This window comes from Grampus griseus (assembly GCF_964374135.1).
Source record: "Grampus griseus genome assembly, chromosome: 14".
NCBI lineage: Eukaryota > Metazoa > Chordata > Mammalia > Artiodactyla > Delphinidae > Grampus > Grampus griseus.
This window is the reverse complement of record NC_139008.1, coordinates 75,039,707-75,058,014: the sequence shown is the minus strand read 5'-3', so window position 1 is coordinate 75,058,014 and position 18,308 is coordinate 75,039,707. Positions and strand designations below refer to the sequence as shown.

Here is an 18,308-nt window from a genome sequence, read left to right as displayed (position 1 = left end):
GGAATGTGTAGATAAATATCCCAGCACCCTTGCTCCTTGGGGGAGTCAATTCTGAGGTGTGTTCCAGAGTAGCCCAGAGGTCCCCGGTGGTTCTGAGTCGCAGGTACCTGCAGCCATAGCTATCTACGTACCCTGTATTGGCTGCCTTCCCTTCCCTGCCTCACTTCCCCACTCTGTACCTCGTGCTTCCTGGGATCACCGCCCAACTAAACTACCAGCACTCACTCCTGGTCTCAGGCTCTGCTTCTGGGAAAAACTCGGAAGAGATGGGAGAGATGGTGGCAGGTTCCGAGGACAAAAAGCAACTCAGGACAAGTAAGAGAAAACAGGGCTGGAGAGTAGGGCAGGAGCCAGCTCATGGAGGGCCTTGGAGGCTGGGCTTAGGGTTTGTCAATGGGGAAGCCACTGACGATTTTTCAGTAGAAGAGAGACCAGGCTTGTATTTTAGGATGACCCCTCTGTAGGGGGCTGGCAAGGGCAAGAGTGGAGACCAGACAGCTGGAGGGGAAGGTGGCTGGGATTAGGTGATGGGATTGGAGAGAGCTGGCTGGTGATAAGTGACATGGACCAGGTGCCATGGGGCCCAGAACAGAGCTCTGGGCTTTGTCCCTGTCTTGAACGAGCCTGTAACTTGGTTTAAAGAGTGGTGGCGAGACACAGACACAAAAATCTTAGCCTAGATTACAAAGCCCTACGCAATCCATGGGAACTGAATTGTTGCACGAAGCTGTGGAACTTCTCAAAGGGTAAGAAGAGTGAAGGAATGGTTCTTGGGGGGCCGGTGGCTTTATTGGGGTGGTTAAAAACCATAGAACACCCAGCCTGGGTGGGCAACTCACTACTGCAGCCCCTTTGGGAAAGCCCTGCTTTTTTGCCCTAGCTGCCAAGTCTGCTCTGGTGCTTTCAGCAGCTCTGGACTCTGCCATCCTTTACCTAAGCCGTGCACACTCCAAAAACGCATGCCGGATTTCCCGCAGGCACTGCTAGACACATTAACGGCATTCCTCCTCGGCAAGAGATTTCTGCACCACCAACACCATTTTTATATTCTTTACAACATAACGGCAGACGATAAATCTATCTTGCTAATTACACATCCAGCTTGTTATAACCCTCATAAAAAACACGAGCAGCTGGAAAAGCCATGAGGTGATGTCAAATCATATTCCTGGACTCTAAACAGAAACAGAAATATTTTCCAGGCGCTGGTGTGTCTCATGGTTCCCACTCGTGTGTGGAAGCAGCTGCCAACAGGTCGCTTACCTCGGATGAGCTGACGGTGCATCTGTCCCCTAAAGCCGCGCCCTGCCACCTCTACCTGTCTCCTCGAAGAGACGGCAGACGTCTGGAGCATCCGCATGTGGGTTGATACAAAGCCCATGGGATCAGCGGGGTTCGGGTTTCAGTGGCTGGGTTCATTTTTGCATTTTTAAGGGCGTTTTGACATTTCTTGCATGGACCACCGGTCAACGGACAGCATCTGCCCGGAACTCTAACTGGATGGTTCCCCGACATAATTTGTTGGTGATACATTTGCAAAGCTGTTGCTAAGATCCATGCTGGAGCTGACAAGATGCCTCCCCCTTGTCTCAGAAAAATGGAAGGAAAATTAAATTCATCTGCCGGAGACACTAAAATAAACAACAGGGAAGAAGAAAAGTACTTTACCTCGTTTTTCAGCTAGGATTACTGGGTTTGGCCGAAGCACCTCCTAGCCCTCTTAGGAGGAGGGAGACAGCCGAAGACTACAAGCCTATATCCTATCAAGTGGATGTTGAATGTTTCACGTGTTGGAAGAAAAGGCATGGGAGACAATGGGAGAAGCTAATTAAAATTTCACATGTCAAGGGAAGATTCCATAGGCCTTCCAAAGCCCGGCTGACGCACAGGGGCAGCTTGTTGGAGAAGGGGTCCTATGAACTGCCCTTGCAATTCCCAAGACAAACCAGCTGGACAGACTGTCACGTTGAAAAAAAAAAAAGGAGGCAAAATGGATTCTTACCTTCCCGTATCTGGAGGCAAAAGTCCCCGTGAGTAAGGAGTGAAAAATAATTATTGTCTCATCCAAGTCCCACACGAACACACGCTGTGACGAAAGAGAGGGAGAGAATGGAGACAAATGCACTTGCTTGCATTTGACTTAATGTCTGCAGAAATTAATTCCCTGGGAGGAAAAATATGTCTTGAAAAACATTATCTTTAAGTTATAAAACATGTGACTCACGCATGTATCCTCGAGTCCCCATTCAACCTCAGCTGTGTAAAATATATTCTGATGGCCAAGTTTTTGGGTTCCTATCAACCCATAGATGCCAGAACCAAGACGCCTGCTCTTGCCTTTCACATAAAAGCTCAAAAGAGGAGTTCAGTTCAAAAGTAATAAAAATCGTAGAACTCATTTGACAAAATGAAATACTACCATTTTACGTTCACTGCTCACCGTAAGCCCAGCTACTTCTAAACATTTCTGTTTTTAGCAATTCTGCTGATTACCTTTATAACTCTAAATAACACCTTTACTTATTGATTTGCCAACTTTAAACAATATCTTTTGACTGGGCAATGGGAAAGATGAGGGTTTAGCTCATGGTAAATCTCCCCCATTTCTCCAGAATTTTATATTTTTCACATATGCGAACCCCTCTATTTCCAATTCCCATCAGCACTGGATATTTTCGCTTGGCTAAAACAGCAAACCCAATATGGAAAATATGGACACTGGTGTCCCTACCCGTTCCCACTACCTCCTTGCCTCTTGAAGAGCTGAGCTTTAGCGTCACTTTTGCATTGTCAATGTGGATAAACTGGTTTGTGCATTGGATGTTATAATTGTATTTAAGACTTCTGTGCTCTGTCCATATGTTGATTTTAAAAGTTGGTAACCAGTATAGAGCATTTATGTACATCTTGTGATTACTCTTCACTGCAGAGCAAAGTAATGTGCTAGGAATTCACTTCCTTCTCTATGTATCTAATGTCATAGCTCCAGAGCCACTTTAAGGAGACTGTTCCTACCACCAAGGTCATGTGTATTCTCCTTTCTTATACTCCATCCTGATTAAAATCGTGCCATATCTCAGTTTGTTCATAGGAATCACGCCTGTTCGGAATAACTTTCTGTTTTTGCTGGAGCTTATTAATTGCTTTAATTCTTTTCTCGTTTGCAATAACATGCCTTCAGTAGAATTTCAAATTCAGCCACACCCTCTGTATCAAAGATGTTCTTCCTCTGTGACAGAACGTTCCAATGTGGACTGGATCATCTTCAGGCTTGTTACATAGCTAGCATCCTGAGACTTCCCTTTACTGCATTTCTGGGTCAGATCCACTGTTTTCTGGATCCCAAGTCTCTTTCTTGGTTTTCTTCCTTGTTTTGCTTGAGTACATCCTTAAGTTACTTCTTCTGAAAGGAGCATGGAAAGTAACCTTCCTGCATTTTTGCTAATCTGATCATGTCTTTATTTTGCTCTAAGGTTCCTCTGGGTGCAGAATTCCAATTGGAAAATAATGGCCTCTAGATCTTTGAAAGAATCTATCTTGTGTCAAGCATGATTAATGAGAAGTCTGATGTTTCACTGATCCTCAGTTCTTTACAGGTTTTACTTTTTTTCTCTTTGGATTTTTTTTTTTTTTTTTTTTTGCAGTATGTGGGCCTCTCACTGTTGTGGCCTCTCCCGTTGCAGAGCACAGGCTCCAGATGCGCAGGCTCAGCGGCCATGGCTCACGGGCCTAGCTGCTCCGCGGCATGTGGGATCTTCCTGGACCGGGGCACGAACCCGCGTCCCCTGCATCGGCAGGCAGACTCTCAACCACTGCGCCACCAGGGAAGCCCTCTTTGGATTTTTTTAGGCTCTTTTCTTTATACCTGGCATCCTCGAATCCCATGAGGATATATCTAGGTGTTGTCTTTTTTCATTCATACTGTTCAGCACTCAAACATTTCTCAAGCCTATTTCTTTAAATAATGTCCTCCAATCTTTCCCATTGTTACATCTTTCTGGAATTCCCAATAGACAAATTAGATCTTTTGGATTGATATTGCTTATCCTTTAAAAACTGTGTTCTGTAATTTGGTCTTTTTGATCTATGTTCTCAGAGATTTCTTTAACTTTCTCTTCCAACCCTTCTATGAAACTTTTTTTAAAAAAATTTATTTATTTATTTATTTATTTATGGCTGTGTTGGGTCTTCGTTTCTGTGCGAGGGCTTTCTCTAGTTGCGGCGAGCAGGGGCCACTCTTCATCGCGGTGTGCGGGCCTCTCACTGACGCGGCCTCTCTTGTTGTGGAACACAAGCTCCAGACGCATAGGCTCAGTAGTTGTGGCTCACGGGCCCAGTTGCTCCGCGGCATGTGGGATCTTCCCAGACCAGGGCTCAAACCTGTGTCCCCTGCACTGGCAGGCAGACTCTCAACCCCTGCGCCATCAGGGAAGCCCACCCTTCTATGAAACTTTTGATTCTCACTATCATTTAAAAATTTACAGTAGCTTTTACTTTGTCTCTGAGTGTTCCTTTCCCAATAGCCTGCACTTCTTTTCTCGTGGATACAAGACCTCCTTGAATCGTTATAAGAAAACCAATCAGAATTTTTCTAAGATCTTTTCTGTTTCTTAAATTACCTTTCATAGTTTAACCTATTCATTTATCTTGGCCTCAATTTTTTATATGCTGATTTTCATAATTTTTTCTGGTGATCATTATTTTTAAAAACAAAAGGCCTGCGTGATGTAGCTGGTGTTGGGGGCAACAAAGGCACCTACTCAGTCTACCATCTTGAATGGGCCACCTTGGAAAACTCTCTGGGGGTCAGTGGTTGTATTACACATTTGTAATGCCTTTAAAAGTAAAGAGAAAGGTAGTATCTAGAAGGAAAAAGGTCAATTAATACAGGTTTTCAAAACAATTAATAGACGTGAATATTATTTTGTGAATTTCCTTTTTTTTTTTTTTGCCTCGTGTCCATCTTGGCATCTCCCAATTCACGCCACTGGCCCAACTCCTTGCCAAAGTCCATTTTTACATGGAAATGATTCATTTAAGATAATTAGACAGCCATAAGTTTTTACTTATTCATTCAGAAACAATTTTTAGTGAATATTATTTTGTGAATTGTTTGATCTTTTACATTTATGTGTGTGTAAATGCTGGGTCATGATAATAAGTATTGTTCTTATTATGGGTCATGGTAAAAAAAAAAGTTCGAAAACCACTGTTTTTGAAGAGAGCTTCTGGGGTTTAAATATGCTAAGTCCTAATTCATCTGAACTAACTAGGCTGGATCAGTTAAACTTAGAAATTTTGGTAAGAGAATTCTTTAAAAAATCAAGTAATTTCAAATTTAATGCAGACTCCTTAATTTACTGACTATATCCTCTCTGAAGAGGGTCTGTCCCTCTTCCCCACTAGTCCCCCATTCTATCTCTCTGTGTTAGATTCTCAGTGGGTATACTGTTCCTGGTGGACACTCTGCTCGTGACCCTAACTCTTTAGCCCACCAGGGTTTGGGCCAGGGGTGGGCCCCTAACCCCAGCTGGGTCAGAGGCCTTTCCTTGGGAACTCAAAATTGAGACCTGGACAGAAATTCATTGTCTTTGGGTGGCTGTTGGTAGCAATGTGATCTGAAGGACAGGGAAGACTAGTTTGCAGAGAGAGAGGAACAGAGGGGTGAGAGATGGAAACACGACCCAACACTTTTGCAGGACTTGGTTTTAGTCAGTAGAGTGAGGGGCCTGGAGGAGAGCCGTGCCCACTGAAAAGACACAACCGCTTGGGGATTCTAGCACCTACACTGTGGAACATAGGGAGAGAAGGTGTAAATGCGTCTCCTTGCCCCTCCTACCTTCTGGTTCCAATATCTTGCTGACACCTGCTGTACCCTTGGCTCTTGGGTTCTAAGAGAATCCCTGTATCCTTAAAATAAACTCTGCTTTTTCACTTAAGCCAGCTCAAGTTGGTTTCTGGCACCTGCAGTTGAGGGATTTTAACTAATACATACTCAGAATTTTCCTCCTTTCCACTTCTCTACCTAATTTCTCTCTCGTGGGCTGCAGCCATCAGCAACGGTGCCAAAGACTTAAGAGGTGTGACCCATGCAAAACCTCTGTGCTGTTATTGAGCACGGCGGTGAAACACAGCTCACACCTTTTCAACTGTTCCTGCCCAGTGGTACTTACTCTGGAATCAAGAAGCAGATGTTTCCAGAATAATATCATCCCATAATCCTTCCATGCCCCCCCTTCTCAGCTTAATGGAAAAATGTCTCTCCACCCCCACTGTCCCCTACCAAGAGCAGAAACTACGTCAGGTGATTGAATACATTTTTAAAAAATATTAAAGTACGTGTTGCTCTCCAGGATTTCTATAGCTCTGCAACTTCAAGCTGGTAGAAAATCCTCAGGCATCTGGGAAGGCAGAAAGCAAGCGTGATCAGGAGTGAGTAAATTTTCTTCTAGCCTTGTGCCAAGGCCTAATCCCCCTGAAGGGCTTGTGCCAAGTCTCCTTGGTTTTAGAAGGCGGTGGCTTTAAGAATTAGAGGAAAAGCAAGAACAGAATCCTCTGGACTGAGAAGAGTCCCATAAGCAGTGGGAATACTTGCTCTCTGGCAGGTCCCGAGGGCAGTTGAGCTCACAGAAGAGATGGCTATGTATACCAAGTGTAGGGGACGAGTGTGATGTGCAAAATATTTAACACTTCCTAGGATGATCGGAACAGACACCAGCCACAAACAACTGCTACTGCTCTCTTAGTGAATACTGGCTGACTAGCACAGCCCTACTAGTGAGCTGGTTAGCTAGTACAGCCCTACCAGTGAATACTGGCTAAATGTCAAGTGTCTTGGTATTGGCCATTTGTTGTTGGGGTCCCCAGCATCCAACTCCTTCTTAGAAGGAGCATCTCGATTTTCTTTTCCCTTTGTGTGCTACCTCGGTGAGACTCTCAATCAGGGGCATGAGGATCCAGGCCAGGCCAATGGGATGCTGCCTCCTTGGAATCGGACATCAAGTGACATGGCGCTAGAATCTCAAATATCTCGCTCTCCAGAAGGGGCCGGCACCCTGAAGGTTCCCCAGATTCCCCAGCGTGGTCTTTGTTACTATTCTTTCTAACCTTGGTTGTATCACTTCCTCTCCATGCTGTTCCCTCCCAGTAGATCCTTCTTTGCTTGAGTGACCAGAATTGGTTTCTGTTGCTTGCAACCGAAGGATCGCAGCTAATACTCCAATGTTCTCACTCTCAACAAGGACTTTTATGCTCAACATGTGGCATGGAAACCCCAGAGAACAGCTGGACTTTCAGTGACCACTGCAGGTACTGACAATGAAAAAGGGAGCAGTCACCAAGCCACAATGGACAAAAGAGGCTATGATTCTGTTTTCTGAGACCACTTGAACCCTGAGATTCTCATAGAATTCTGGGAGGGGAAAGGCCCCATTAATGAAATGGAATTTCCTACCACCCCAGTGGGTGGGGACTCAGAGTCAAAACGACACAGATTTTAAGGAAATGATGAAAATGGTATTTCTTAGCTTATCTGAGTTTGCCAGCTGACCTTTGTAGCTGCTACATAATTTGTACAGGATTATCAATAGGGATGTGATGATGCTGCATTTGGATATCTTGACAGTGACTCAAGCTTTGCCAATACTACCCATGTACACCCATGGCACACTCAAGCCAGCAACATGACTGCCTTTTGCAAACAAGTACGAACTCGTGCGTGTGCCCATTTTTCTCCCTTGATAGGTAACAGTTGCTTCTGTCTGTTTTGGGGGCATCCATCTTGCCTCTGTCCCTTCTAGCGGTCTTCCCCATCTTTCATGCATGCTGTGCTTTTTTGTTTGTTTGCTTGGGAAAATGTCAGTGCCTGACCGATAACTCCACACTTGCTTTATTATAATAAAGATGGGCGCATCCCTTAGACCAGTAGCTCTCAGTCTGGGCTGCACTGGAATCACCTAGGGAGCTTAAACATACTGACACCTGGGTCCCACCCCCAGGGAATCTGATTTAATTGATCTGGGCTTGAGAATGAAGGTTTCTCAAAATTCCCCAGGAGATTCTCATGTGCAGCCCAGATGGAGAACCACCGAGAAACTCAGAATTACAGAAATGATGCAAACTTATTTGAGCCAGCCTCCTGTCTTCAGGTAGATAAATATCTAAGCCATAGTGGAATCACTAGGGGAACTTTCAGAACTCCCTGAAATGTCTAGTTAATTAGTCTGCGATGGGGTCTGGGCATCTGAATTTTAAAAAGCATCCCAGGTGATCCTATCATGTAGCCAAGGTTAAGAATCACTCTAACCCAGTGGGGAAGGTCCACTGTCCAATGTCATCTTTACTGGAGGCTCTCAACGTGTGGTGCCCAATGCACATAGCATTGTCTAGGAATTTGTTGGAAATGTGAATTCTCAGGCCCTGCCCCAGATCTACTGAACTGGAAACTCTGGGGGGTGGCCCCAGCCGTCTGGGTTTTCGCAGGCCCCCAGGTGATGTTGTTGTGGCTCACATTTGAGAATCACCCATCTTTACCATCTCTAGGGTCACTTTTCCTAGCCTGGCCAGTCAACGGTGCTTCCGTGTGGCCAACCGAATTCTTCCCTCCTTTCCACCAAGGGCCCTTTTCTCTGTTCCTGCACTTTGTGAACACACAGGGCCATTCTCCCCCAGACAGAACTCTGCCCGACGCCTCCTGTTCCGGCCACATGTGGAGATGACATTCACCAAGTCAGGCAGAAGCCTCTGAGTTACCTCAATCTCATTGTCGCCTGCTGGGGAGGGGTCACTGCTCCGCTTAGACCGGCCTCGGAGCTTCCCGTCAGAGGCCCGGTGCGGCCTGTCTGCGTCTCCCTCTTTTGCTGGCGTGGAAGGTCCATTGTGCGTGTTATATTCACCTGGCGTAGGAGAGGGAAGGGCAGACATATCAGAGGCTTGGCTGAGTGTGTCCTCCCACGAACTATTACACCAGAACCACCTAACTACAAAGTGGGAGGTCCCCAAGGCAGCAGCGAAGGCATAGATCAGTAGAATCAAAATTACTCTTGAAAGTGCCTTAAACTGCCCATTCATAATCATTCATACACCCAGCAAAGATTTACTGAGTAGGTATGGCTCCAGGCACTGGTTACATAGCACCTAAATTCTAGAGAGAGGAGAGACACATTAGACAGACAAGTAAATATATAATACGCCAGGTGGGGACATATGTTATAGAGAATTGACAAATCAGCTAAGAGTGCAGGAGTGCTGGGAGGTTACTCATTTTTTTTGTTTGTTTGTTTTACATCTTTATTGGAGTATAACTGCTTTACAATGTTGTGTTAGTTTCTGCTGTACAATAAAGTGAATCAGCTACATGTATGCCTATATCCCCATATCCCCTCCCTCTTGTGCCTCCCTCCCACCCTCCTTATCCCACCCCTCTAGGTGGGCACAAAGCACTGAGCTGATCTCCCTGTGCCATGCATAGGGGAGGCCTCATGGATAAGGGGACAGCCGAGCAGGGATCTGAGAGAAGTGAGGGCAGGGGCAGCTGGGGAGCTACAATTCCAGTGAACGGAGTTTTGTGTTTACAACTGTCTATATATCCTAACGCCTGAGAATCCCTAGACAAACAGAAGGAAGAAAATAACATATATATATACACATATATATGCAGCTGGGCATCAAACTCTTCTACCTTTAAGAGATCCCTCCCTTGGGGTGAATGGGGCGTGTGTGGGGAGAATTCTCTAGGTTCCTATCCCTAGGCGGCTTGCTCCCCTTTCTCTACTAAAAGCCAGTCATTTAAGCTTTACTTGTTAAGAAATTTGTCAACTTCAGGTTATATAGGCAAAAGCGTCCAGCACAGGGCTGGCAATTAGGAGATGTCAGTAAATGATTTAAATTGTGTTCTGGCTTGACTACACCTACATACACATGGGGATCAGTGAGAAGGTGCAGGGCCGAGGGTGGGCACCTGTGGCTTCTCATTGAGGTGGTGTTTCCGGACACAGTGTACTGAGAGGCTGCCAGGGTCCTGCCCTTGGGCAATTGTCTAATAATCCTGAATGAACAAGTGGGCAGCACTTGTTCCCAGCACTCAGTTCCCAAAGCCAGCATCCAAGTTGTGTTGTTTTTTAAGCACAGAAGTTTTAAATACATCTTATTAGCCTTTATCGTCTTTATTTAACTAACAAGGGAACTGAGGCTTAGTAAGATGATGTACTCCTGTTGTTACCCTACAAATTAGTGGTAGAGGCAGAAGTAACATTTGGGCCCGCCCTTGTCACTAGAGTGACAGAACTGTAAACCAGCATGGAACCTTAGAGGACGTTCCATCCCGCTCTCATCTTACAGCTGCTCGTTTTAGCTCCCAAATGTACCCTGTGGACTCCATCTCTCCTTCCATAATTGCCAGTTCTTGGATCATCAGGGGGAAAATGCTTTTGTATAAAAACGCTTGGCAATGGACTAATTTTTTTCCTACCCTGGAAGGAATATTTCCCTCCAAAACCCAAGGGACTGAATTTTTTTTTGTTTAATATTTATAAAACTGCTTAGCCGACTAAGGACATAATAAGAAAAGATGTGATTTTTGAGTTGTCAGAACTGTTGGGCTGTCTCCAACTCCCCCAAATTTTTAGGATACAGCCTTAGAGATTCCCAAACATCAAACTAGCAAAGACTTTCTTTTGGAGGGTGAGGAACAGGCACTAAATAAATTCACAGATGCTTAAGAGTCATAAATAAAGTTTATCCTGATTCACTAGGTAGTTCTAAGGCTAGGGAGGCTTAGAAAACACTTGTTGGCCCCATTAAAATCCAGGCAAATATTAAAAAGAGGAGGAAACACCAGCTACCTACAAAATGTCCCAATAAAGTGTTATGTAGAGTCAATTTATTAGGGGTGCCAAAAAAAGCAGCCCTTTCTGACCATATACATTCTTGAGAATGAAGGGTCAAAATTCAAGGCCAAAGTCAGAGGTACACATGCTAGAGCAATTTATAGGAATCTTTCTTGGAGTCATTTCCCTCTTTTTATTTCTCCCTTTTTAATGTTTTTACTTCTTTATTTTAACAACTATACTGAGGTGTAATTGACATACAATAAACCACACATACTTAGAGCACACAGTTTGGTAAGTTTTGACATATGGTCACACCTATGAAACCATCACCACAATCAAGATAATGAACAAATCCAGCACCCAAGCGTTTCCTTGTAATTCCTTTATAGTCTCTTCCTCCTGCTTCCCGCCCAGGCAACCATGGATTTGCTTTCTTTCACTATAAATTAGTTTATATTTTTTAGAGTTTTAAATAAATGGCATCACTCCGTATGCGTGTACACACACGCGCACACACACACACACACACACGTCTGGCTTCTTTCAGCCAGCATAACTGTTCTGAGATTCAATCCATGTTGTCATGTATATCAATAGTTCATTCCTTTGTGTTGCTGAGTACTATTCTATTGTGTGGATGTATCACCATTTGTTCACCTGTTCACCTGGGGATGGACATTTGGGTTGATTCTAGTTTTTGGCTGGACTAAATAAAGCTTTTATGAACAGTCACTCATCAGTCTTTGTATAGACAAAAGCTTTCTTCTTATGAGAGAGCATGATTACCAGGATATATGGTAAGTCTACGTTTGACCTTTTTTTTAAAAAAATATTTATTTGGTTGACCAAGTGTATTTTTATATGCTAACAACAAGCAGCAGGAAATAGAATATTTTTAAATGCCATTTACAGTAGCATCGAAAAGTATGAAATATTTAGGGATAAATGTGACAAAAGATGTGCAATACTTGTACCCCTAAAACTACAAAACACTACTGGGAGAGGTTAAAGAAGACTTCAGTAAATGAAGAGATGTATCTCATTCACAGGTCAGAAGACTTACTATCGTTAAGATATCAATTCTCTACAAACTGATCAAACACAGCCTCTGTCAACATCCCAGGCTTTTTTTTTTGTAGAAACTGCCAAGTTGATCCTGAACTTCATAAGGAAGCACAAAGGACCTAGAATAGCCTTAACAACTCTGATATAGAAAAACAAAATTAGAATACTAACACTACCTGACTTTAAGACTTATTACAAAGCTGCAGTCATCAAGACAGTATGGTATTGACATAAAGATAGACTAGACCCGTAGATTAGTAGATCCGTGGACCAGCATAGAGAGTGCAGAAATAAACCACATGTATATGAATGTTCTTGACAAAGATTCAAAAGCAATAAAGGATAGTCTTCTCAACAAAAGATGCTAAAACGACTGGATATCTATATCCAGAAAAAACTGTACTTCAGTACATACCTCACATGACATACAAAAATTAACACAAAATAGAGCATAGACCTAAATATAAAACTTATATAAGAAAAAAGGAGAAAATCTTTGTGCTTTTGGGTTAGGCAAAGGATTCTCATATATAACACTAAAATCATGATCCAAAAGGAAAAAATATTTGATATAAATTGGACTTCATGAAAATTTAAAACTTTTGCTCTTCAAAAGACACTATTAGGAGAATGAAAAGACAAGTCACAGTCCAGAAGAATATAATTGCAAAACATATATATGATAAAGTAAGTTGTATTAGTTAGAGGTCTCCAGGGAAATAGAAGCAGTAGGATATAGACGTAGATATAGACAGATAGATATAGATGATATAGATAGAGATTTATTATAAGAATTGACTCATGTGGCTATGGAGGCCAAGAAGTCCCACAATCTGCCTTGCACAAGCTGGAGAACCAGAAAAGCCAACATTATAATTCGGTCTGAGACAGAAGGCCCAAGAACGGGGAGTTCCAATGTCTGAGGGCAGGAGATGAATGTCCCAGCTCAAGAAGAGAGAGAATTTGCCCTTCCTATGCCTTTTTGTTTTATTTGGGCTCTCAATGGATTGGATGATGCCCACCCACATTGGTTAGGGCAGATCTTCTCTACTCAGCCTACTGATTCAAATGCTAATCTCTTCTGGAGATACCCCTCACAGACACACCCAGAAATAATGTTTTACTAGCTATCTGGGCCTCCCTTGGCCCAGTCAAGTTGACATAAAATTAACCATCCAGAATATATTTTTTAAAACTCTCAAAACCAATAATAAGAAAACAAGTAACCCAATAAAGAAATGGGCAAAGTACTTGAACAAACATTTCACCAAAGAAGATATAGGCATGGCAAAAAAAGCACATGATTAAGATGCTGAGTATTAGTCATTAGAGAAATGCAAATTAAATCATCAGTGAGATACTACTACATACCCCCTAGAAAGGCTATAATTATAAAGACTGACCATAGCAAAGGCTGGCAAGGTTGCAGAGCAACTGGAACTCCCTCAACCCTGCTGGTGGGAATGTGAAATGGTACAACCACTTTGGAAAACAATTTAGGAGTTTCTTAAAAAGTCAAACGTAGGGACTTCCCTGGTGCTGCAGTGGATAAGACTCTGTGCTCCCAATGCAGGGGGCCTGGATTTGATCCCGGGTCCGGGAACTAGATCCCACATGCATGCCGCAACTAAGAGTCCGCATGCCACAACTAAGGAGCCGGCGAGCCAAAACTAAGGAACCCACGAGCCACAACTAAGGAGCCCACCTGCCGCAACATCCTTGTCTTGTTTCTGGTCCTGGGGGGGTAGCTGTAGGTTTTTTTGTAGCTGTCCTATTTTAGTCAGTTTAGGCTGCTATAAAAAAAAAATACCACAGACTGGGTGGCTTAAACAATAGAGATTTATTTCTCACAGTTCTGGAGGCTGCAAAGTTCAAGATCAAGGCTCTGGCCAGTTTGGTTCCTGGTGAGAGTTCTCTTCTTGTTTTCAGATGGATGTCTTTTTGCTGTCTCCACACATGGTGGGGAGACAGAGAGATATCATCTCTCTTGTACCTCTTCTTATTAGGGCACTAATTCCACTTTGAGGACTCTGCCCTTATGACCTAATTACTTCACAAATACCCCCACCTCCAAATACCATTACACTGGGGATTAGGTCTTCAACACATAAATTGTGGGGGGAGGGATATAAAAATTCAGTCCACTGCATGCCTTTTTCTGATAAAGGAAGTTCCTTTCTACCCCTAATTTGGAATTTTTATCAGAAACAAATGATAGATTTTGTCAAATGTTTTTCTGTGCATATGTTGAGATAATCTCTTTTTTTTCTTTCAAGTTACTTAATATGGTGAATTACATTAATTTTCAAATTTTAAACCAACTTTGCATCATTAAGATAAACCCCACTTAGTCATGATATAGTATCCTTTAATATACAGTTGGGCTAATTTGCTAACATTGTGTCTAGAAATTTTGTATCTACGTTTATGAGAAATATTGGTCTGTTGTTCTCTTTTAATGTCTTTGCCTAGTTTTGGCATCAGGGTAAAGCATTCCTCATAGAATGAGTTTGGAAGTATCCCTTCCTCTTCAATTTTCCTGAAGAATTAATGTAGAACTGATATATCTTACTTAAATGTTGGGTAGAATTAATCAGTGAAGACATTTAGGCCTGGCAATTTCTTTGTGGGAACATTTTTAACAAAAAAAATTTCAGTTTATTTAGTAGATATAGGCCTATTTCTTCTTGAACAAGCTTCAGAAGTTTTTGTCCCACAAGGAATTTCTTCATTTCATCTAAGTTGTTGACTATTGCATTGTTAGCCTTCTAATATCTGTAGGGTCTGTAGGGATGTCACCTCTCATTTTATTGGTAATTTATATCTTTTCTTTTTCCCCCATATCAGCTTGTGTAGAGTATTATCAATTTTATTGGTCTTCTCAAAGAACCAAGTTTTGGTTTCAATGATTTTCTGTACTGTTTTTCTGTTTTCAGATTTTATTGATTTCCATTCTGATCTTTGTTATTTCCTGTCCTCTACTTACTCTGGGTGTAGTTTGCCTTTCTTTTTCTAGTTTCTTAAGGTGAAAGATAAGGTGCTTGGTTTAAAACCTTTCTTCTTTTCTAATATAGGGATTTAGTGCCACAAATTTCCCTTTAAGTACTGTGTTAGTGACATTCCATAAATTTTGATATGCTGTGTTTTCATTTTTATTAGGTTCAAAATACTTTTAAATTTACCTTTGATTTTTCCTTTGACTTGTGGTGTATTAGCCAGGGTTCTCCAGAGAAACAGAACATATGTGTGTGTGTGTGTGTGTATATATATATATATATATATATATATACACACACACACACATATGTGTGTGTGTGTGTTTATTTATATATATGGAGAGTTATTATAGGAATTGACTCACGCAGTTACAGAGGCCAAAAAGTCCCACAATTTGCCACTTGCAAGCTGGAGAACCAGGAAAACTGGTGGTATAATTTGGTCTGAGTCTAAAGACCTGAGAACAAGGGGAGCCAATGGTGTAACTCCTAGTCTGAGCCTGAAGGCCTGAGATCCAGGGGTGGAGGATAAGAAAGGGGCCCCCACTGATGTAAGCCTTGCAGTCCAAAGGCTTAGAACTAGAAGCCCCAATGTCTCAGGAAAAGATGAATGTCACAGCTTAATAAAAGAGAGAGAGAGATCACTCTTCCTCTGCCTTTTTGTTCTGTAAGATGAGCCCTCATTGGATTTAAATGATGCCTGCCCTCATTGGTGGGGGCCAGCTCCTTTACTCAGTCTACTGATTCAAATACCAGTGTTTTCTGGAGACACTCTCACAGACACACCCAGAAATAATGTTTAACCAGCTGTCTGGGCATCCCATAGCCTGGACAGTTGACACGTAAAATTAACCATCACACATGGGTTATGTAGAAGTGTGCTATTTTGTTTCTGAATATTTGAGAATTTTCCGAAAATCTTCTTGCTATTTATTTCTGATTTAATTCCACTGTTTTCAGAGAACATATTTTGTATGCCTTGAAACCTTTTAAATGTAATGAGACTTCATGATTTATGGCCCAGGATATGTCTATTTTGGTAAATGTTTCATGTGCACGTGAAAAAATGTGAATTTTGCTGTTAAGTGGAGTGGCCTATTGTCTGTTACATCAAGTCTTTTCCCTCTAGTTTCCTCCCTAGAGAAAATGACTGTTAACAGTTTTTTTGCATCCTTCCAGAAATTTCCTATGCAAATATGGGTATTAAACTAGACTTATATTGAAAAAAAACTCCAGGATCATGTTATGCACATAGTTCTGCCACTATCATAGTTTCCCATATATCACAATAGCTCAAAGAGAGATCCATATTAGTGAAGATATAACTAGCTTACTTATTCTTTTTAACAGATGTATAGTGTGCCAGTGGTGGATACGCCATCATTTATTTAACCTGACTCCTATTAATGGCTATTTACGTTGTTTTCAGTCTTTTGCTATGGCAATGCTCAAAAAATATTCTTTTAATTTAAGTCTTTGTACCTATGTGGGAATTTATCTTTAGGATAAGTTTCTAGAAGTAGAATAACTGGGTTAAAGAGTACATGCATTTTCAATTTTGTTAGATGTTGCCAAATTGCATGAAAGAACCTTGTAAGTTTCTTCTTGAGAGATTAAAAAAAATTCCTCCTTCTGTTGACTGAGGGAGAAGATCTAAGAAATTTAAAATATACTACAACTTCTTTTTAGATAATTTGTAACATACTTAAAAGCTTAAAAAGAAAAAAGTCCTCAAGCAACCACTACTGATTTGTCTTTTCTCTTGAGTAACGTCAGATGTTCAGATTTTGCCCTCTCCAGCAGCGAACTGCCCTGCAATCATCTGCAAATTGTTGGGGCTTAATGTAACTGTTAATGCATGTCGATGCAGATGGTGCTGTGGCAGGGCTGGGGGCCAGGGAGGAGAAGAGCATTAGGATACCATATCCGGGCAACGCAAAGAGTGAGCATGATCTGTCGGTAAGATATAAACCTCTTGAGCCTCTGGAATTTGGAACCAACCACTCAAGCAGATCCTGGATAATTTCAAAAGTGGAGTTTTTATGGGAAATTTTAAGAGAGTGCATAAGCGTGTGCCTGTGTGCGTGGGCAAACGAGTATGCTTAAATGCCGTTCCTTTATAACGGACACTGGGGAGAAGAGGCAAGAGACCTCGGTTATAGCTGACAATTATTTATGTCATTAGATTTTATGTGAGCTTGTTAGACACACAGTAAAAACCATCTCAACCACTTATTGTTGAACCTTAGACCAGGGGATAGATGAAGAACAGGGGGAAACAATAAAGAAAAATTTCAATGACACAATGAGCCTTTATGTTCACTCCTGATGGGGAACAAAAACGACCTTCCCACATAACCCAAATTCTTGGGAAGTAAGTCTTTGGAATCCAGTTCACCATCAAATTATAGATAGATAGTAGCATCTATTGGAAGATTTCCTGCTTATATTTCATTTCTGAAACCAGTGTGGAGAGGCCACATTGTGGAAAGCAGGATGGGCAAAGATAATTCAGGATTATGACAAAGAAAAGTTTGTTACACTTCATACTCTTCCAAGGCAGCAATTTGGAAATTGGAATGTGGGTATTAGGCATTTATTCTATACTCTGGGATGAGGTCACAATGACCAAAATCAATGCTCAAACCCTAAACATCCTTCAAAGTTGACTTAAAAATGCTTGGCCAGGGCTTCCCTGGTGGCGCAGTGGTTGGGAGTCCGCCTGCCGATGCAGGGGACACGGGTTCGTGCCCCGGTCCGGGAAGATCCCACATGCCGCGGAGCAGCTGGGCCCGTGAGCCATGGCCGCTGAGCCTGCGCGTCCGGAGCCTGTGCTCCACAACGGGAGAGGCCACAACAGTGAGAGGCCCACGTACCGCAAAAAAAAAAAAAAAAAAAAAAAAAAATGCTTAGCCACATTGTCTCCATTTGTCACCAAACCAATATTATCTAACTCATCCCCAACTGATGGAAAATACAAGGGCTAAAAGCAGCAGCTGCACCAGAACTTCAGGAACAAAGAGGTGAGTCTTCACTATTGTTCTTTCTCTAGCCATCAACCAATAAATATTTATTGAATGAACATCATGCTCGTTCAGCTTCTACAAAGCCCCAGAAACAGGAGGTTTCAGAAAAAAAGAATAAAATGCAATGATATCTACTCTCATTGGATGTTCTAATTTATGGCTGTCATGTTATTTAGTGGTGATGAGCTTAAATCATCTCATGAAAGAGAAGACACGTGCGTAGCAGATTTACAGAACGAATGAATGAATCCGTAGGCTGGCGAGTTAGTCGCACAGTGATGTACATCACCAAGGGGCCTGGATGTGGAGTCGTGTGTACCTGTCTGAATGGGGCAGACATTACTCAGCTCCAGACAAGCACTGTGACTTAATAATGTGGACCTAGGGTGACC

The 18,308-nt window shown here is 42.3% G+C and overlaps 1 protein-coding gene across 1 annotated transcript in view; it reads right to left on the bottom strand.

The window, feature by feature from the left end:
- EYA2 (EYA transcriptional coactivator and phosphatase 2) overlaps nucleotides 1-18,308 on the bottom strand; it is a 254,983-nt gene that overhangs the window by 71,233 nt on the left and 165,442 nt on the right. Inside the window, exons 8-9 of the mRNA XM_082671667.1 lie at nucleotides 8,752-8,894; nucleotides 2,003-2,086 (exon numbers count right to left, since the gene is read on the bottom strand). Coding sequence (XP_082527793.1) covers nucleotides 2,003-2,086; nucleotides 8,752-8,894 — 227 coding nt within the window. The remainder of the gene's footprint in view (nucleotides 1-2,002; nucleotides 2,087-8,751; nucleotides 8,895-18,308) is intronic.